The following is a 14,260-nucleotide window of genomic DNA, read 5'->3' on the forward strand; positions in this document are numbered from 1 at the left end:
TGACCTTGGGTTGATCGTGTGATGTGGTGAAAGGACAGCTTGGCATATAATAACGTCTTTGTTTTAGCAGCAAAGTTATCATTCACCATCTCTAGAGTCTTTTCAGCTTTAGTCACTCTGCACATTTCTAAATTAAAACTCGGCTCAAGCCACAAGTTACAGCAGAAACTCAGCGCTGAGTTTCTTAATGGTGCTGAGAAACATTTCTCTGACAGCAGTATGTGCATATATTGCGAAATGAGTTGTCTTTCGCTACTTACTTTGCTTCAACGGTTTAAAATCACTTGTTTTTAAACCACAAATACTTAAAATCAAATGCAACGGTAAGCTTCCATGACTGTGTGACTATGCAACTTCACTTGAGCGTAACCTTATAGTCCAAAATCTCTATCAGTTGACAGATTTCTACCGGTTTAATCGTGTCTATCAGTATTTCGCCCACCCCAAGTCTGTGATCGGAAATCACCCCCTATATACCTTCAAATGGGGCACTATTTGAAGGGACATTCATTTGGAGTGATGTCTTAAACCATAGTGGACATTATAGAGTGCACTCATTCAATCCCACAGTGGACTGCAATAATGAGTGTACAAGTGATGTAAGGGCTGGAGAATACCCATAATATTAGGGGTGTCACGATTTCGATATTAAATCGAAATCGATTGAATTTAATTCAATGGTATTGAAATCGAAATAAAAAATGGTATCGTCGATACTGCCACGCCCCATGTCGCGTCCGTGATGGAAAGTTCGGATCGTTTTACTGACTCTATTGTTCAATCTCGTTCATCAAAATTAACTAAACTTTTTTTCTAGTCATTTCAGGGGCTTTAAATGTTATACTATTAAGTTATGTTACTTGTTTTTGTTATATTTTAAATTTGGCAATGGTGTAGTGTACATTGTGAACAAATTTATATTGCATAATGCATAAATGTGTAGTCTAAAAATTGCATAGCAATCTGCGCTTTACATTTTTTTTTTTAAAATCGAGAATCGAATCGAATCGTGACCTTAGAATCGATAACTTAATCGAATCGAGGATTTGGAGAATCGTGACACCCCTACATAATATTATAAAATCTTCTCGCCAGAGGATATCGCCCACAGCTGAACCATTCATCCATCCATCCAGCCATCCACTTTCCAAACCGCTGGTCTAATGTGGCTACAGTGTAATATCATACAGGTATAAATTGCTTTTTACTTGATAATTAAAATTTTTAAGTTTTAAACATGCTAGTTTCCATGAGTTCAAGATAAATATTTTTTAACTTACTGCTGGAACTGCCAGTTTGCTATGTTTTAAATGGTTATTAAACAGCAGGCACAAACTTTGCAAAAGTGGCTGGCAGCCTTTCCGGCGCACTTAGTGTCAGAAATTACTCCTTTTCATTCACTCCTTCAAGTGGACTATAGTGGAGTAATGTTGGCAATAGTAAATAAATGAGGATGTAGGTGGCTATTTCGAACACAGCCTGTCTTAACGGTGAAACTGAGACTGAAGCTCCGGCTGCTCCATATGATGTTTTGGTAGCATCTTTCCTCTGACAATGACATCATTGTATGTACAGTAAGATACATCTATTTAGCCTGTATACTTTCATGGTGTTTTGTTCATTATGGAGTGACAGATTTCTATAAACTATTGTTGTATAAAACACTACATAAAGATTCCTTCAAAAACTTCTACATTATTTGTGTTCCTAGTAAAAAAGCAAAACAATAAATAAATAAAGCATGGTTTTGCAGTGACCTGACTTTTAGTTTTTGAGTGAAATAATTTTTTAAACTTTTATATCTCAAGATTTTTTAGATCTTGAGAAAATAATTCAGTCCCAATGTGTTCAAACTTTTGCCTGACAGACAGTGTATGAGTGTAGAGCTAAAACTTGTCTTGACTATGGATGCATGCTATTAGCATCCATAGAAACTCAATGAATAATTGGTTATGATTGTTTTCTAATCTCTGACCAGTGTGATCAGTTTATAACTGAGTCATTCACTGTATGATTATGGTCTGATTTGATTAAACTGGATTTGAATAACTGGACTGCATTCTATGGGGAAGTAAATTGTCAAGCCTGAGATATAGGATAGAAAGACATGGACAAAGGTTGAGGGAAAATGGGGAGGAAACCAAAAAAGTGAAAGTGACTTTTGAGGGTGGCTGAGTGCAAAAAAATATTTCACATGTATTTGAGTTGAACACCACCACAGATGACATCACCGTTTCTTCTCCTGAAGTGAAAGAGCGAGTTGACACAGGGTCACTCTCTGTTTGGGGGAGAACCACAGAATGCCAAACACCGGAAAGAGCTTAAGTCTGTATATCATTAGACAGATTACATCTGCAGGCCCTGCGTTATCTGGCTATCCTCAGATAAGCCATGGATTGAAAATGAAGTCAAAGAGTCGGCCACCCCTTCTGAACGTTCCCACTTTGCCTCATTGCAAAAATTATGATGTACTTTACAGTTGCACAGATATATGAGGCCTGCTACAGAATCCCTGCAAAAATTGCAAACAAGCACATCTGGCATCAGATTCTCCAGCAGGGCTATTGCAGCGCCAGCTTCTGCAAACTATGTGTTGTGCTGTTTTCCTATGTGAAATTGATGGCCGTTTGTCAGTTTGATATGAGTTGCAGATAACATCATGGCTGAATGTGCATTTCAGCATGTTAATTTCATTGTTTAAATCAAGAGGGATTGAATTACAGTTGTTTCCTTGGCCATTTTCACTTAAGTGAGCTCTCAGTAGAGGGATATTACACATTAGTAGTACACACCAGTCTTAGTTGTGCATCTAATGTAAATGGCTGAATACAGCTTCGAACTTGAAAGCCCCTTTTTCAAGGTGTATGGAAGTAGTAAGCCTGTGTATTATACAAGTGTATTATACAAATTGTGTATTATACAATGTTGGGGGTGCAGGTGTCAATAAGCCAATGACCAAATTTTTTAATAGATTGTATATTATAATTTATACTTATTTTTTCCAAATAATAAAAAAAAACAATAGTTTTAAATCCTACAAGTAAAATTAAATTATGCAAAATTATTTTGAGATTTGCTAATATATCCAATATCAAATGATACAAATTTAAAAACTATCAGCTGGGAACTCTGAAAGCCACATGTTGTGCAGATCACAGGTACACTCTTGTTTACGGGTTTATTGGGGTTCTTTACTCAACTCTGAAGAACCTTTTATGCTAAAAAAGGTTCTATAATGACAAGAAAGAACCCTTTTTAGGCTATTATTCCTTCATATATTATATTATTCTGCAACATTTTATAGTTGTTATTAAATTATTTTTTATTAAACTCTTGTAGTAACTTAATATCACATTTTAATCATGCAGATTTTTGGAGGAGAAAAACTGAAATGGCACTCTTCGTATGATATTGATGAACTACATAAAATGATATAAATATATACATTTTCTAACCCCCATATCTTGAATTTTGTGATCATTCACATGCATTCATGAATACATTTTAGGGTCTTGATGTTTGTCAATAAGGGTTAGTAAATAATTCAATTTTGCATTTATAATAGTCAGATGGCATATTTAATTTGAAATGAATTCAACTATTTCATCAGGGATAGATGTGACAGTGCTTTCAACAGGTTGATTGGTGTAGTTTGGGGATAAGTTCATATGTTGTTTTTAAATAGTCACCAATCCATAAATCATTATGCATTTATTTACAAAACTATTCAACGTTATTTGTGTATCATAACCACCCCTTTGTCCTATTACAATTGTCTCTCTTCCTATCAGGCTATTGTTTGGCATCCTGTTGGCCTGTGGTCTCACTCTCTGGGTAAATACAACCAACAATCAGTGTTGATTCTTGCAGGGTTTGGTCAAAGCTTTTGTGAGCACTCAGTACAACAACAGTAATGATATTTAATCAAGAATTTTCTGGGCTTTACTGTACTGCAGGATTATCTGCATCACCAAGGCTTATGACCAGTTAGTTACCCATTCTTTTTAATACCTCGTTTCTAGTTTTGTGAATTCTATCCTGATAGTTGTGTAACGTCTATTAGAGGGTTTGACGCACGCTTTCCAGCTCTATATTTAATTAAAACATCCCTGCGTGTGAACAGTGTGAACGAGACGACCTGCTGTTGGCCAGCGAATGCTATTTTCTTGAGACAAAGTGACTGCAAATTGCCAAGAGCGGTTAGTTTCAAGCGATCCATTGTTTGAGTACAATTAAGACCAATTAAAATAACCCGATTTCCCAGAAAGCATTTGCAACGGCTTTTTGTTACTATCCTCGTCCTCTGGTTGTTTTCCCAATGTAAGAATGGCCAATAAAGCAGATGGTGCTAGCTAGAAACTACTTAACTTTTTGGACATGTTTCAAAGTCCATTCAATGGCTCTTATTTGCTTTTGTAAAACATTGATTTACCCAGCGTAGGCTATGTTTTGATTGGTGTCTGCCACCTAGTGGAAGAACACGTAATAGCACCATTTGCATTTCTTCTGTCAACAAGTAATCCTTATATTTAGTGCTCTCGATCCAAAACGAGGCAGTTCTCTCCTCTCGAGTGTTTCCAATTAGCTAACTTAAGAGTTTACTTAGGTCAACACATTACAGAACTACTTAGGCCTGTGCAACTGTAATTTATGTCGCTGTTTATGTAGGTGCTGGGGGCTGCATTCATTTCGCTATTGTGGGGGTTTGGGAGTTTTCTGTAATGAATAAAGCTTTATTTTGATAAAGAATTTAATAAAGTTCTGGTGCCCTGCAGGAGTGTTGTTAAATCATAATGCAATATTTGGCCCTGTTGACTGTCTGATGTGTTGTCGAGCTGCAATATTAATGACCAGCCCTAGAGTCAAAACACAATTATGCAAAGTTGTTAAATGGTTTTTAATTAGATTTTAAGATTTTAATTACTTTCAATAACAAATGCACGTCCGTGTTGTACAGGGCCGTACGCTATGAAGCCACTTCGGGCTGTTGGATCTGTAATACAATAATCCCTACACAGTCATTATTATTTTAACAATATCTTTCCATGAAAGTCTTTGCTGGCAAGTTTGGTTTGGGCTTTAAACCAAACTCTTTATGACCCCTTTAAAGCATTAAACATTCTTTGTTAATAAAGGTTAGTGTTTTGTAATAGATGATTCACTCCCTGCAGTCCTTGACACACCTCCATTCACACCAAACCTCCCGTTCCATCACAACTGTTGCAAAAAACTGTGTACAGCCTGCAACCCTGGGGCAGTGCTATAATGTCTGGGTAAACGCAGGACCGGGGGGCTGAGAGATTAACAGTAGAGTTAGGAAACCTGCGGGAAGTTCTGCTTTATGGCAGCTTCTCCACAGAGCTCTTGCTCGTTAACACTCATCCGGCTCAGCACGGCATATGGAGACCCATCTCTCTCCCTGTGTGCTCCATCTCATAAACGGCTATCTCTGCTGTAGCCAAAAAGATAAAGCACATCTGTTGGGCCGTGAGTGAAGGCGGAGAGGAGAATTATTATTTTTTTTAAATTGTGTTTGAGGTCAATATAGTCAGACTGATCAGGTTTAAAGATGTATGTAATGGGATGCTTCATTAAGAGCAGAACTCATGGTGAGATTAAGCACTCCCTGCTGCATAGACCAGCATGTGTTGGGTTTTGGATGTTCATAACCAGCAAGGGGTGCCAATGTTTTGGTGTCACTATAATGTTGATGGATTAGCTCAACCAGCAAGTCTACTTTGGTTCACCATCTTTACCAGAAAAGCCACAGTGGTCCTCTACTATTTTCTATTTAACTCTGCACTTTTGGTTAAACAACAAAAATGCGACATTTATGAAAACGGAGCATATTTGGTTTACAAAGTGAAATCGTCAACTACTCAACTTCCTATTTTGTATCAATGCAAAACATGACTTTGTCTGTTTATTCAATACCGATCTATTACAGTGTATTGCACTGTAGGCCATTCCAGTTCCTACATCCTGAATGTAATTTATTCTGTTTTTCATCAATTTACTACTTTTACTTCAAGAGAGACTGTTGGCTAAAACACTCTTATTTGTATTTTATTTTTTACATGTAATTAAAAAAAAAATCCAGCATTCAGCACATTCCCTGTCATTATTAATGTTGTCTGATATTCATCAGATGGTGCAACCATGTAAATTTTTTATTTAATCTAACAAATATTAGTTCAAAGTGAACAAATGGCTGAAAACTATTGTGATTGTATTAAATGAATTTACTGCTATACTTGTATGATTATTTTGCTTTCTTTAAAAGTAAAATTGGATGCTAAATATACTAGAATGATATAATTATCAATGAATATGAGTAAAATACAAAACAAAATAATAGTGTGTTAGTCACTGTATACACTAACATTTCACTTATAAATAAAATTAGGAAAATATATTTGCAAATATTTGGTTGTACCACATTACAAAAAAAGATCAAACGTTTAATTTATCAATCAAAAGTGATTGTGCATTGCATCATTTATGATTTTTTTTTTATATATATTTTTTTATTGATCCAAATGTAGTCAGTCATTCGATCAGTCAGACTTTTCATCCTATAAGGAAAGAACACATGCTGAAAGTAGATGGACTAGGACCAAAGATCCTTGGCAAGCTTTTGCTATTTCCTCTAATTATTTTTGTCTGAGTTGTCAATCTCCTTTTCCTGTATTGTCTCTGCTGTGATACAGGGCAGAATGTGTCTCTTTACAGTTCTTGCTCATTAAAGCTTTATTTCTGCTACTTTTGGAATACTGGTTGATGTGAAGTGATATATTTAAAATAATTCATTTTCATAAGTCCTGCTGTCATATAAACAGACTTGTTTGTGATACAAATGAATAGACTCCAATACATGTAACAGCATTTAGTTTATGTTTGTTTTAATTATTTAAGTTACTCATGCAGACTTGTACAGCAGCGGGTTTGAATTCTCATTACTGCCTGCAGTTGGTTGTTTGCTTATGATCTTGATGATTTTTTTTTTTTGTGTCTGTGCATAAATATGTCATTTAATGCATGTGTTAATGGGTTCTCACTTGCACAAACACACAGCAGTGTTTTCATTTGCCCTCACTTATTGTCCCTTCCCTTCAACAGAACATACACATAAAAACATTGGCTGATGACATGGTAAGGTGTCTGTTTCTTTTTTTGCGTGTTATTCTTTTTCTCTTATGTTTTTGTTCTTTTTCTCACCTTCGCCATGACTTGAGTTGTTAAAGTGAAGTGATCGACAGAGAGAGATCAAAGACAAAAAAGCAAAAGAAAAACTGTTTTTTTTTTATCACCCTGTCATCAGGTCTGTCATAATCAATCAGTCTAAAGTTCACTCCAGATCAGCAAGCTGGAGTTCAAGCAGATGCATGGCAACTTGATGTAATTATTTATGATAATTTGCCAGACCCTTGTTTTCAGTTTGACTTTGGTCTCTCCTTGAACACTTGGATTTTACAACAGAGTGTGTTTGATTCTTTTATTTAATTCATTTGGATGTCATCCATATATGCATGTTCCCTCCATATTTTCAATGACAGACTAACAGTGACTTGTGCATGGTTTGATTTCACTCTCTCTGAGCCAGTAACCCATGACTGGAACGCTGGTAGAAGCCGCTCGCATCTCTGTCAAATTAGATAGAAACCTAAAACACACTATAGTCACGTCTTGCCATCTAATGTAGTCCATAAAGCTGTCTGTGACATTGTCTTTGTATTCGTTATGAATGTAATGTGAACATGAACAAGTGGAAAGATGACAGGTAATATCAGACCTGTGCTTTAAAAAGTACAGTTTGGAAAGGTGAAGTAACGGGTGAGGTAAGCAGGTGAGTCAAACATGAAACCCTGAACCATGTTTTAAAACTTTCTAATAATTACCCAAAAAATGTTGTATTAACTTAAAAAAGAACCCTATGAAATCAAAAGGATAGTTTTGTGTTTGTTTAGTCCGTTTACTAGCTTTAAGGCTATTTATTTGCTAGTCTACACTCAAATGTTGTTTTTGTAAATCAACAATACAGTAATAACATTTAAAAAAAAAAAAACATTACTGAATGTAATTTGTTATAGCAAAGCTGAATTTTCAGCATTACTCCAGTCTTCAGTGATCCCTTAGAAATCATTCTAAAATTCTGATTTGGTGGTCAGGAAATTCTTTTCCTCCTTCCTTCTCTTTCTCCTCCTCCTCCTCCTCCTCTTCCAATGTTGAAACAGTTGTAGTCTTGTGGAAACCATGATACTTTTTACAGGATTTCTTTTTTTATTTAATAAAAAATCCAAAAGAACATAATTTCTTTGAAATAAAAATATTTCACAACAATGTTTTTACTCTCACTCACTTTTGATCAATTTAATGCATTCTTTCTGATTTTTTTAAATATATATATATATAATTTATTTATTTTTTTAAAGGGCCGGTATAATGCCATTTTCACAATGATTACACATGCACTGAAAATATCAATGTTTATGTTCAAACCGGCGCCTGACAATAATGGAGAGTGACAAGACTCAAGAAGAAGTGACAAAATATAGATGATACAGGACATTTCTGATTGGTTTGTTGATGAGTTTATGTAGCTGATTTGTAGTTATCCTCTAGTCATTGTTTAGCATATTCTGTCTTGATAATCTATAAATCGTGTTCCCGGGGGCAGGGTTCATGCAAATTTTAGGGTAGGTGATGTCACTAACCCTGGAGGAAGCTTGTGTATTCCCTCCCTTCCATACACCTCTCCTAAAACTTTCTTTCTTAATTGGAAGTACACCAATAGAGGGCAGAAAACTGCACTCAAGGGATTTCACAGGGTCACACATTTCCACTGCCAGATATATTTGCTGTTTATTTTTTTATTTATTTGATCTCTGACATATGCACCAGTTATTTACTTAGTTATTTGTCTCTCCAGCGTGACAGAATCACCAGTTTTCGAAAGCAAGGCACGAAGAAGGAGAAGCCTCTTATCCAGCACCCCACAGACCCCATCTCCAACCAGACCGAGCTGCCTGTGCCCCAACCTTTTTTCGACGAGCGCTCCATGAACCTGTCAGAGAAAGAGATCATCGACTTGTTTGAGAAGATGATGGTGAGTTTGTTTTCTCATCTTGTGATCTGCACTGTGCCCCAAGCACTGTAGGACCTCAGACGCCCTTTATCAATGATGCATATCAGAGTGTGGAGCTTATGTTAAGGCTGTCAATTAGGCCATCAAAACCAGTTTTCTCTCTGATATTATACCACTTACACACTTTGACAGCAACATAAAATGAGTATAGTAAGGATTTAGCTTAAGTTTAAAACTAGGTTGTAGGTAGTTCAAATCAACTTTTTAGTTGTTTTTTTAATTATTTTTTGTCCAAGCATTCACTTCATTCATTATAATATCTGCAGTACTAATATCAATATTATATTGATTAAATAAAAGGTTTCTTAACATGCTTAAAGGGTCAGTTTGGGTATCGTACACTTGTAATACTACATTGTAATAATGCTAAATTTAAAGTTTTACTTCACAGTACATTTTAAATCACTATGTTTCATTAATCTTTTGCCTACTGCATTGCAGTACACTTATTTTGACTTGCATATTAAAGCACACTTAATTATTGTGTTTATTCTTGATTGTTTTATTCAATGTTACTTTTAAAGTTAAAGGAGAACTCTGGTCAATTTTAACATTGAGCTAATTTTTTTGTAGAGTGACAGAAATTAGACGAGGAAGATAACGATGGGTCAGAGATTTATGTGTACATGATGGCGTATGTATCTAAGGCTGCATCGGAAGTTAACTTTGCGTCTGCTGCCATGTTTGATCCATAGATATAAACAAACTCCTTCAGTGTGTCGCATAGACGTTGTCATCGTCTCGCTGCTTCCTCCCTATTGTGTGATTGGTCCCTTCGCTGAGGCGAAAATCTGGTCCATGGTATCCAGACTGCCTAGCAATAAAATCACGATACGCAAAGGCAGCATGGGGAAACCCAGGCTAGTATTGGGTCCATCCCGAGTCAGATTGTGAAAATGTGGATTATTTTCTTCAGTGGGCCTTTAAGTTTTTCAAAAAAAACCTCTAAATTTATATTAATTGCAATTAGCTAAATTTAGTTTACATGCAGTTGTATTAATTGTAAAAAGTTTTCTTTTAAAAGTGTGCTAAAGTGTATTATTTTAAGTATTTTAATGGTATAATGGTTTCCTAACTGGAATTGAAATCAAAAATCGGTTGCGACTCAGCGTAGCCAATTGTTTCCTCAGTTGTTTCTGTAGTAGCCACGTTTACGATTCATGGATCGTCAAAGACACTTTATCTTTCTTCATCTCTCTTCTGCTGTCAATCGCAAGTGGAGAATGGGACTTGAGAGGTTTGCGCTCTCTGCCGACAAGATGCATTAACTGAGCGTTGGCATGTCTTGACACTTGTTCATTTTGCCCTCTGGGAGAGAATATACATTAGCTACCATGCTTTTGTATGCATGACTCTTCTTCCTAATTCTGTCATGAAGTGTGATATGTTGACAGCTGTCAATAGAGCATCTGCTACATAGGATAGAACAAGCTACTGTTACGGATGGGGGAAAACAGTGTATTATTGTCTAAACAGTTTTATTTAAGTCATGGTAAGGGCTGAATGCAGTCTTCACCCATCTGTGAAGTTCCTGCTCGGTTTATTTGTACACTCACACAGTCCCAAGTCACCAAAACCCCAAAACTGAAAGGGCTTCTGCACACATAGCCCTCAATTGAACTTGCTATTGTTTTGGCCAAGACAAGTCAAATAACAAAATCTGGCTGAAGAACAATGGAAGGATTATTTCCCAGACAAGAAAAATGAATGCGTTGTATTAGGTTTTTTGGGGTTGGAGCTCTCCCCAAACTGTGCCTGTCACAGCAGATTCTGTCTTTGATGCTTTCTTATTCTTTGACTGTTTCTGTGGATTTATTGTAGATGGGAAACTCTAAAAGCAGAACTGCTTTTCAGTGCTCATTTTATGCACTCTAAACTGTCTTCTAGGCTCGACAGTGAATTGTACACCTTGTTAGGTAGACACCACATTGATAATTGACCTGTACTTGCTTTAAAGACAAAGGATTACTGGACTCCCCACCTCTAAATTTCTTTGATTTTTCAAAAGAGGCTGCATTTATGTGGGGAAAGGGACTGCTTAATGTTTGTGATGATCAACAGCTCAGTTTTGTTCTGTGTAATGCTTGCAGTGCCATTCCATTGTTGTTTTTGCTTTCTAGTTGGTATAACAGAGACAATCAAAGTTAAATTATAGGTACTTGGTATAGTATGGTTTTCTGATTTTGGTCATTGATGATGTGACTCTTTTTTTGAAAACATTTAGTAATGGTGAATATAACAAAAAATAAACTTCCGTACGATACCATTCAAATTTTGGGGTTAGTTGTATATTTTTTTTGGGAAGAAGTCTTTAATAGACCATTTTGCGAGATGTAAACAACACTGGTCCAGAAGCACTTCCTGATTCAGTTTTTTAACACTACATAAACGTTGGAATAAAATACAACCAACAGAACATATAAAACTGAATCAAAAAAGTTAAACACACATCTTTAAGATGTTTTCTTTACATTTGAAATGAAGAAACCATTTACAAACTGAAACAGGACGTGTTTCTGGACAAGTGCTGTTTACATCTTGCAAAATGGTCTATACTTAACAAGGCTGGATTTATTTTGGTCAAAAATATAATAAAAACAGTAATATTGTGGAATACTATTACAAATTAAAATGTAAACTGTTCCTGTTATGGCAAAGCTTCAAAGCTCGAGTAACATTTTCTTCTTATTATCAATTATTAATTGAAAACACTTGTGCAGCTTAATGTTTTTTTTTTGAAACCATAATAATTTTTTTCAGGATTCCTTTGATGAATAGAAAGTTTAAAAGAACAGCTTTTATTTGAAATAGATTTTTTGCCACTTAATCTATTGCGTCAAACGCTGAGTAAAACTTTTAAATGTAAAAAAAAAAAAAATTCTAAACTTTTGAACACACATGTATACTGTAGTTTTTTTCATTTTTTTGTGGAACGGAAATAAAATTAACATTCTTTTTTAATTAAAGTATTTTTTAATAATAAAAATGTAGCTTTCAAATGCTGTAGCTTTCAAATAAAATATTGGGCATTTTGACACATTGCATCAGGCTGTACTTCAGACAGACATCAGACATGGGCTCTATTGTTTCTTTGGGCAAAACATATTTGACATTAAACATGGTATTTTTTATCTGAATTGTGGTCGGGAATCAATTTGTGGACTTGCAGATGGAGTACAATTATTTTAATGTGACAGCAGTCAGCAGAACATATAGCTGAACAGCGTCCCCAACTGTCCAATTTTGCATTCACTCTTAATTCACTCATAGGAGGATAGGGTGTCTTTCTTAGAGCGTTATTTTTTCAATTATTGTGGAAGTGACCTTGTGGCTATATGTAGAACTGAGTCATGCAGCACATTGACTGTAATCGGCTTGCTTTCTCTTTCATGGTGGGCTATAATCAGTTTGAATTTTTCATTTGTTTCCAATGTTTGCGCCAATCTTTCACCCGACCGAGACTCTTGACCCTCTATATTTCCTCATTGCTTTTGTAACAGCCTGTCACTCACACGACCTCTCAATTGCTGTTTTTGTTCTCCATTTAGCAGAACATTAAACCTAGGCTTCAATTTGCTGCTTGACAAGCCAGGCAGGAGTACAGGCCTAAAACATGTTGCACAGAATTGAATTGGCTTTTTGTATCGGAGGGATAATAATCATAACGAAGCAATTGAGGGAAAAATGCTTTGCTGCCATTGTCATTGAGATTATAGATCAGCTGGTCTGTTGGTTTCCATATTGGAAACATTCATGAGCCACAAGACAAAAGGACATCCAATCTAATATATGAAACTCTGGGTGATCTTTCATACTCACGTTTTCCTCCTTCACACTCAAGGCACACACAGATATCGATTCACATCATCAGTGTTCAGGCTAAATTTGAGGTTGTACTTCAATATATAAACTTGAAAGTATTGACCAAATGCACTCTCCCCCCTCACACACACCTTAATGCCGGTGGGCAGATCTCTGAGATTGCAGTGCAGTGCATGGCTCGTGTAAGAAAAATAAGGGCACACTAATGTGGTCGGTCATCAAAGGGCTCTTGTAAACAGAGGAGCTCTTCGACAAATTAAAGCCCCATCCCTTTGATGAACAGGGTTAGTGGCCATGGCAATAAGCATATGATATGCTCGCCTTAATGTGTGCACAACGAGAGAGATACAACCACTGTTGCCCTTCCTTGCTATTGTGCGTGCATACACGCAGCTGGACCCAAGGCCTGATAAAAATGCACAGCGGTAAATCCTTTCATGAGCCGGGTGACGGCATGTTAAGACACGGGTGAGGGCTCTTAACGCGCCTCTCCTGCTGAGAAACAGTACTGGCAGGATGTGACATGCCAGCTCCTCCGGTCTGCATCATCATTCAGTCAACCACTGCTATTCCTCCGGCGCCATTAACATTAAGACAGAGAGAAAGGCACCTAGTCCGAAGAAGGACTCTGGGATTGATGAGGTCAGATCGTTACGCCTGCAGATGCAATCACCCTCCCTAACTACTCAGCATCTGAGTAGAGTTTGGAGAGGGAGGATGTAATGTCAACTCAGTCAGATGCTATTTCTCCATTCTTCTTCAATGTCTAGTAGTCTTGGGGGACGTCCAACGTACTTTTGCCTTCTGTTGCGTGTACTTGCTATGTGACCAGATGTGTCAATCCTATTTCCTTTCTTACAGATTGAAGGAGAAATAGCTTCTCTTTGAACTTCTCTGGATCTTTGGACATTTGGTTTATTTTGATGTATGGCACTTTAACTAATAAGTGTTCTTCCGGTTGTCCTTACATTCATAAGCGGATTGCTTCGATTTTGGAGAAATCCTCAGAATCCCACTGCAAAATAACCCAATTGACTAAGATCAAACATGAAAAATTACGCCTTTGTTCCTCTAGGAAACTTGGCCACTCTCCACAACAATTTAAAGTAAGAGACAAATATACTGATTTCCATTTCCTGGAACCCCTTCTAGGTGCCCTTGGTTGATTAGACTCGCGTTCTGTGCACACTGTTTTTTTTTTTTTTTTTTTTTTAATGGTTTGTATTGGTCACTGCACTGTTCCTATGAAGTTTCCCGAGCACTGAGCTTAATAGAGCTTCAAGTTAAAGAGTA

The 14,260-nt window shown here is 36.5% G+C and overlaps 1 protein-coding gene across 6 annotated transcripts in view; it reads left to right on the forward strand.

The window, feature by feature from the left end:
• diaph2 (diaphanous related formin 2) overlaps positions 1–14,260 on the forward strand; it is a 453,020-nt gene that overhangs the window by 22,428 nt on the left and 416,332 nt on the right. For 5 of the 6 annotated variants that reach the window (XM_039655194.2, XM_039655195.2, XM_089134932.1 and 2 more), the window contains exons 3-4: positions 7,120–7,152; positions 8,930–9,106. In XM_039655194.2, the coding sequence (XP_039511128.2) occupies positions 7,120–7,152; positions 8,930–9,106 (210 nt within the window). The remainder of the gene's footprint in view (positions 1–7,119; positions 7,153–8,929; positions 9,107–14,260) is intronic. The other variant, XM_089134931.1, reaches the window with a different exon arrangement.

Source organism: Pimephales promelas, chromosome 9 (genome assembly GCF_988280905.1).
Source record: "Pimephales promelas chromosome 9, fPimPro1.hap1.1, whole genome shotgun sequence".
In the NCBI taxonomy this organism is placed as follows: domain Eukaryota; kingdom Metazoa; phylum Chordata; class Actinopteri; order Cypriniformes; family Leuciscidae; genus Pimephales; species Pimephales promelas.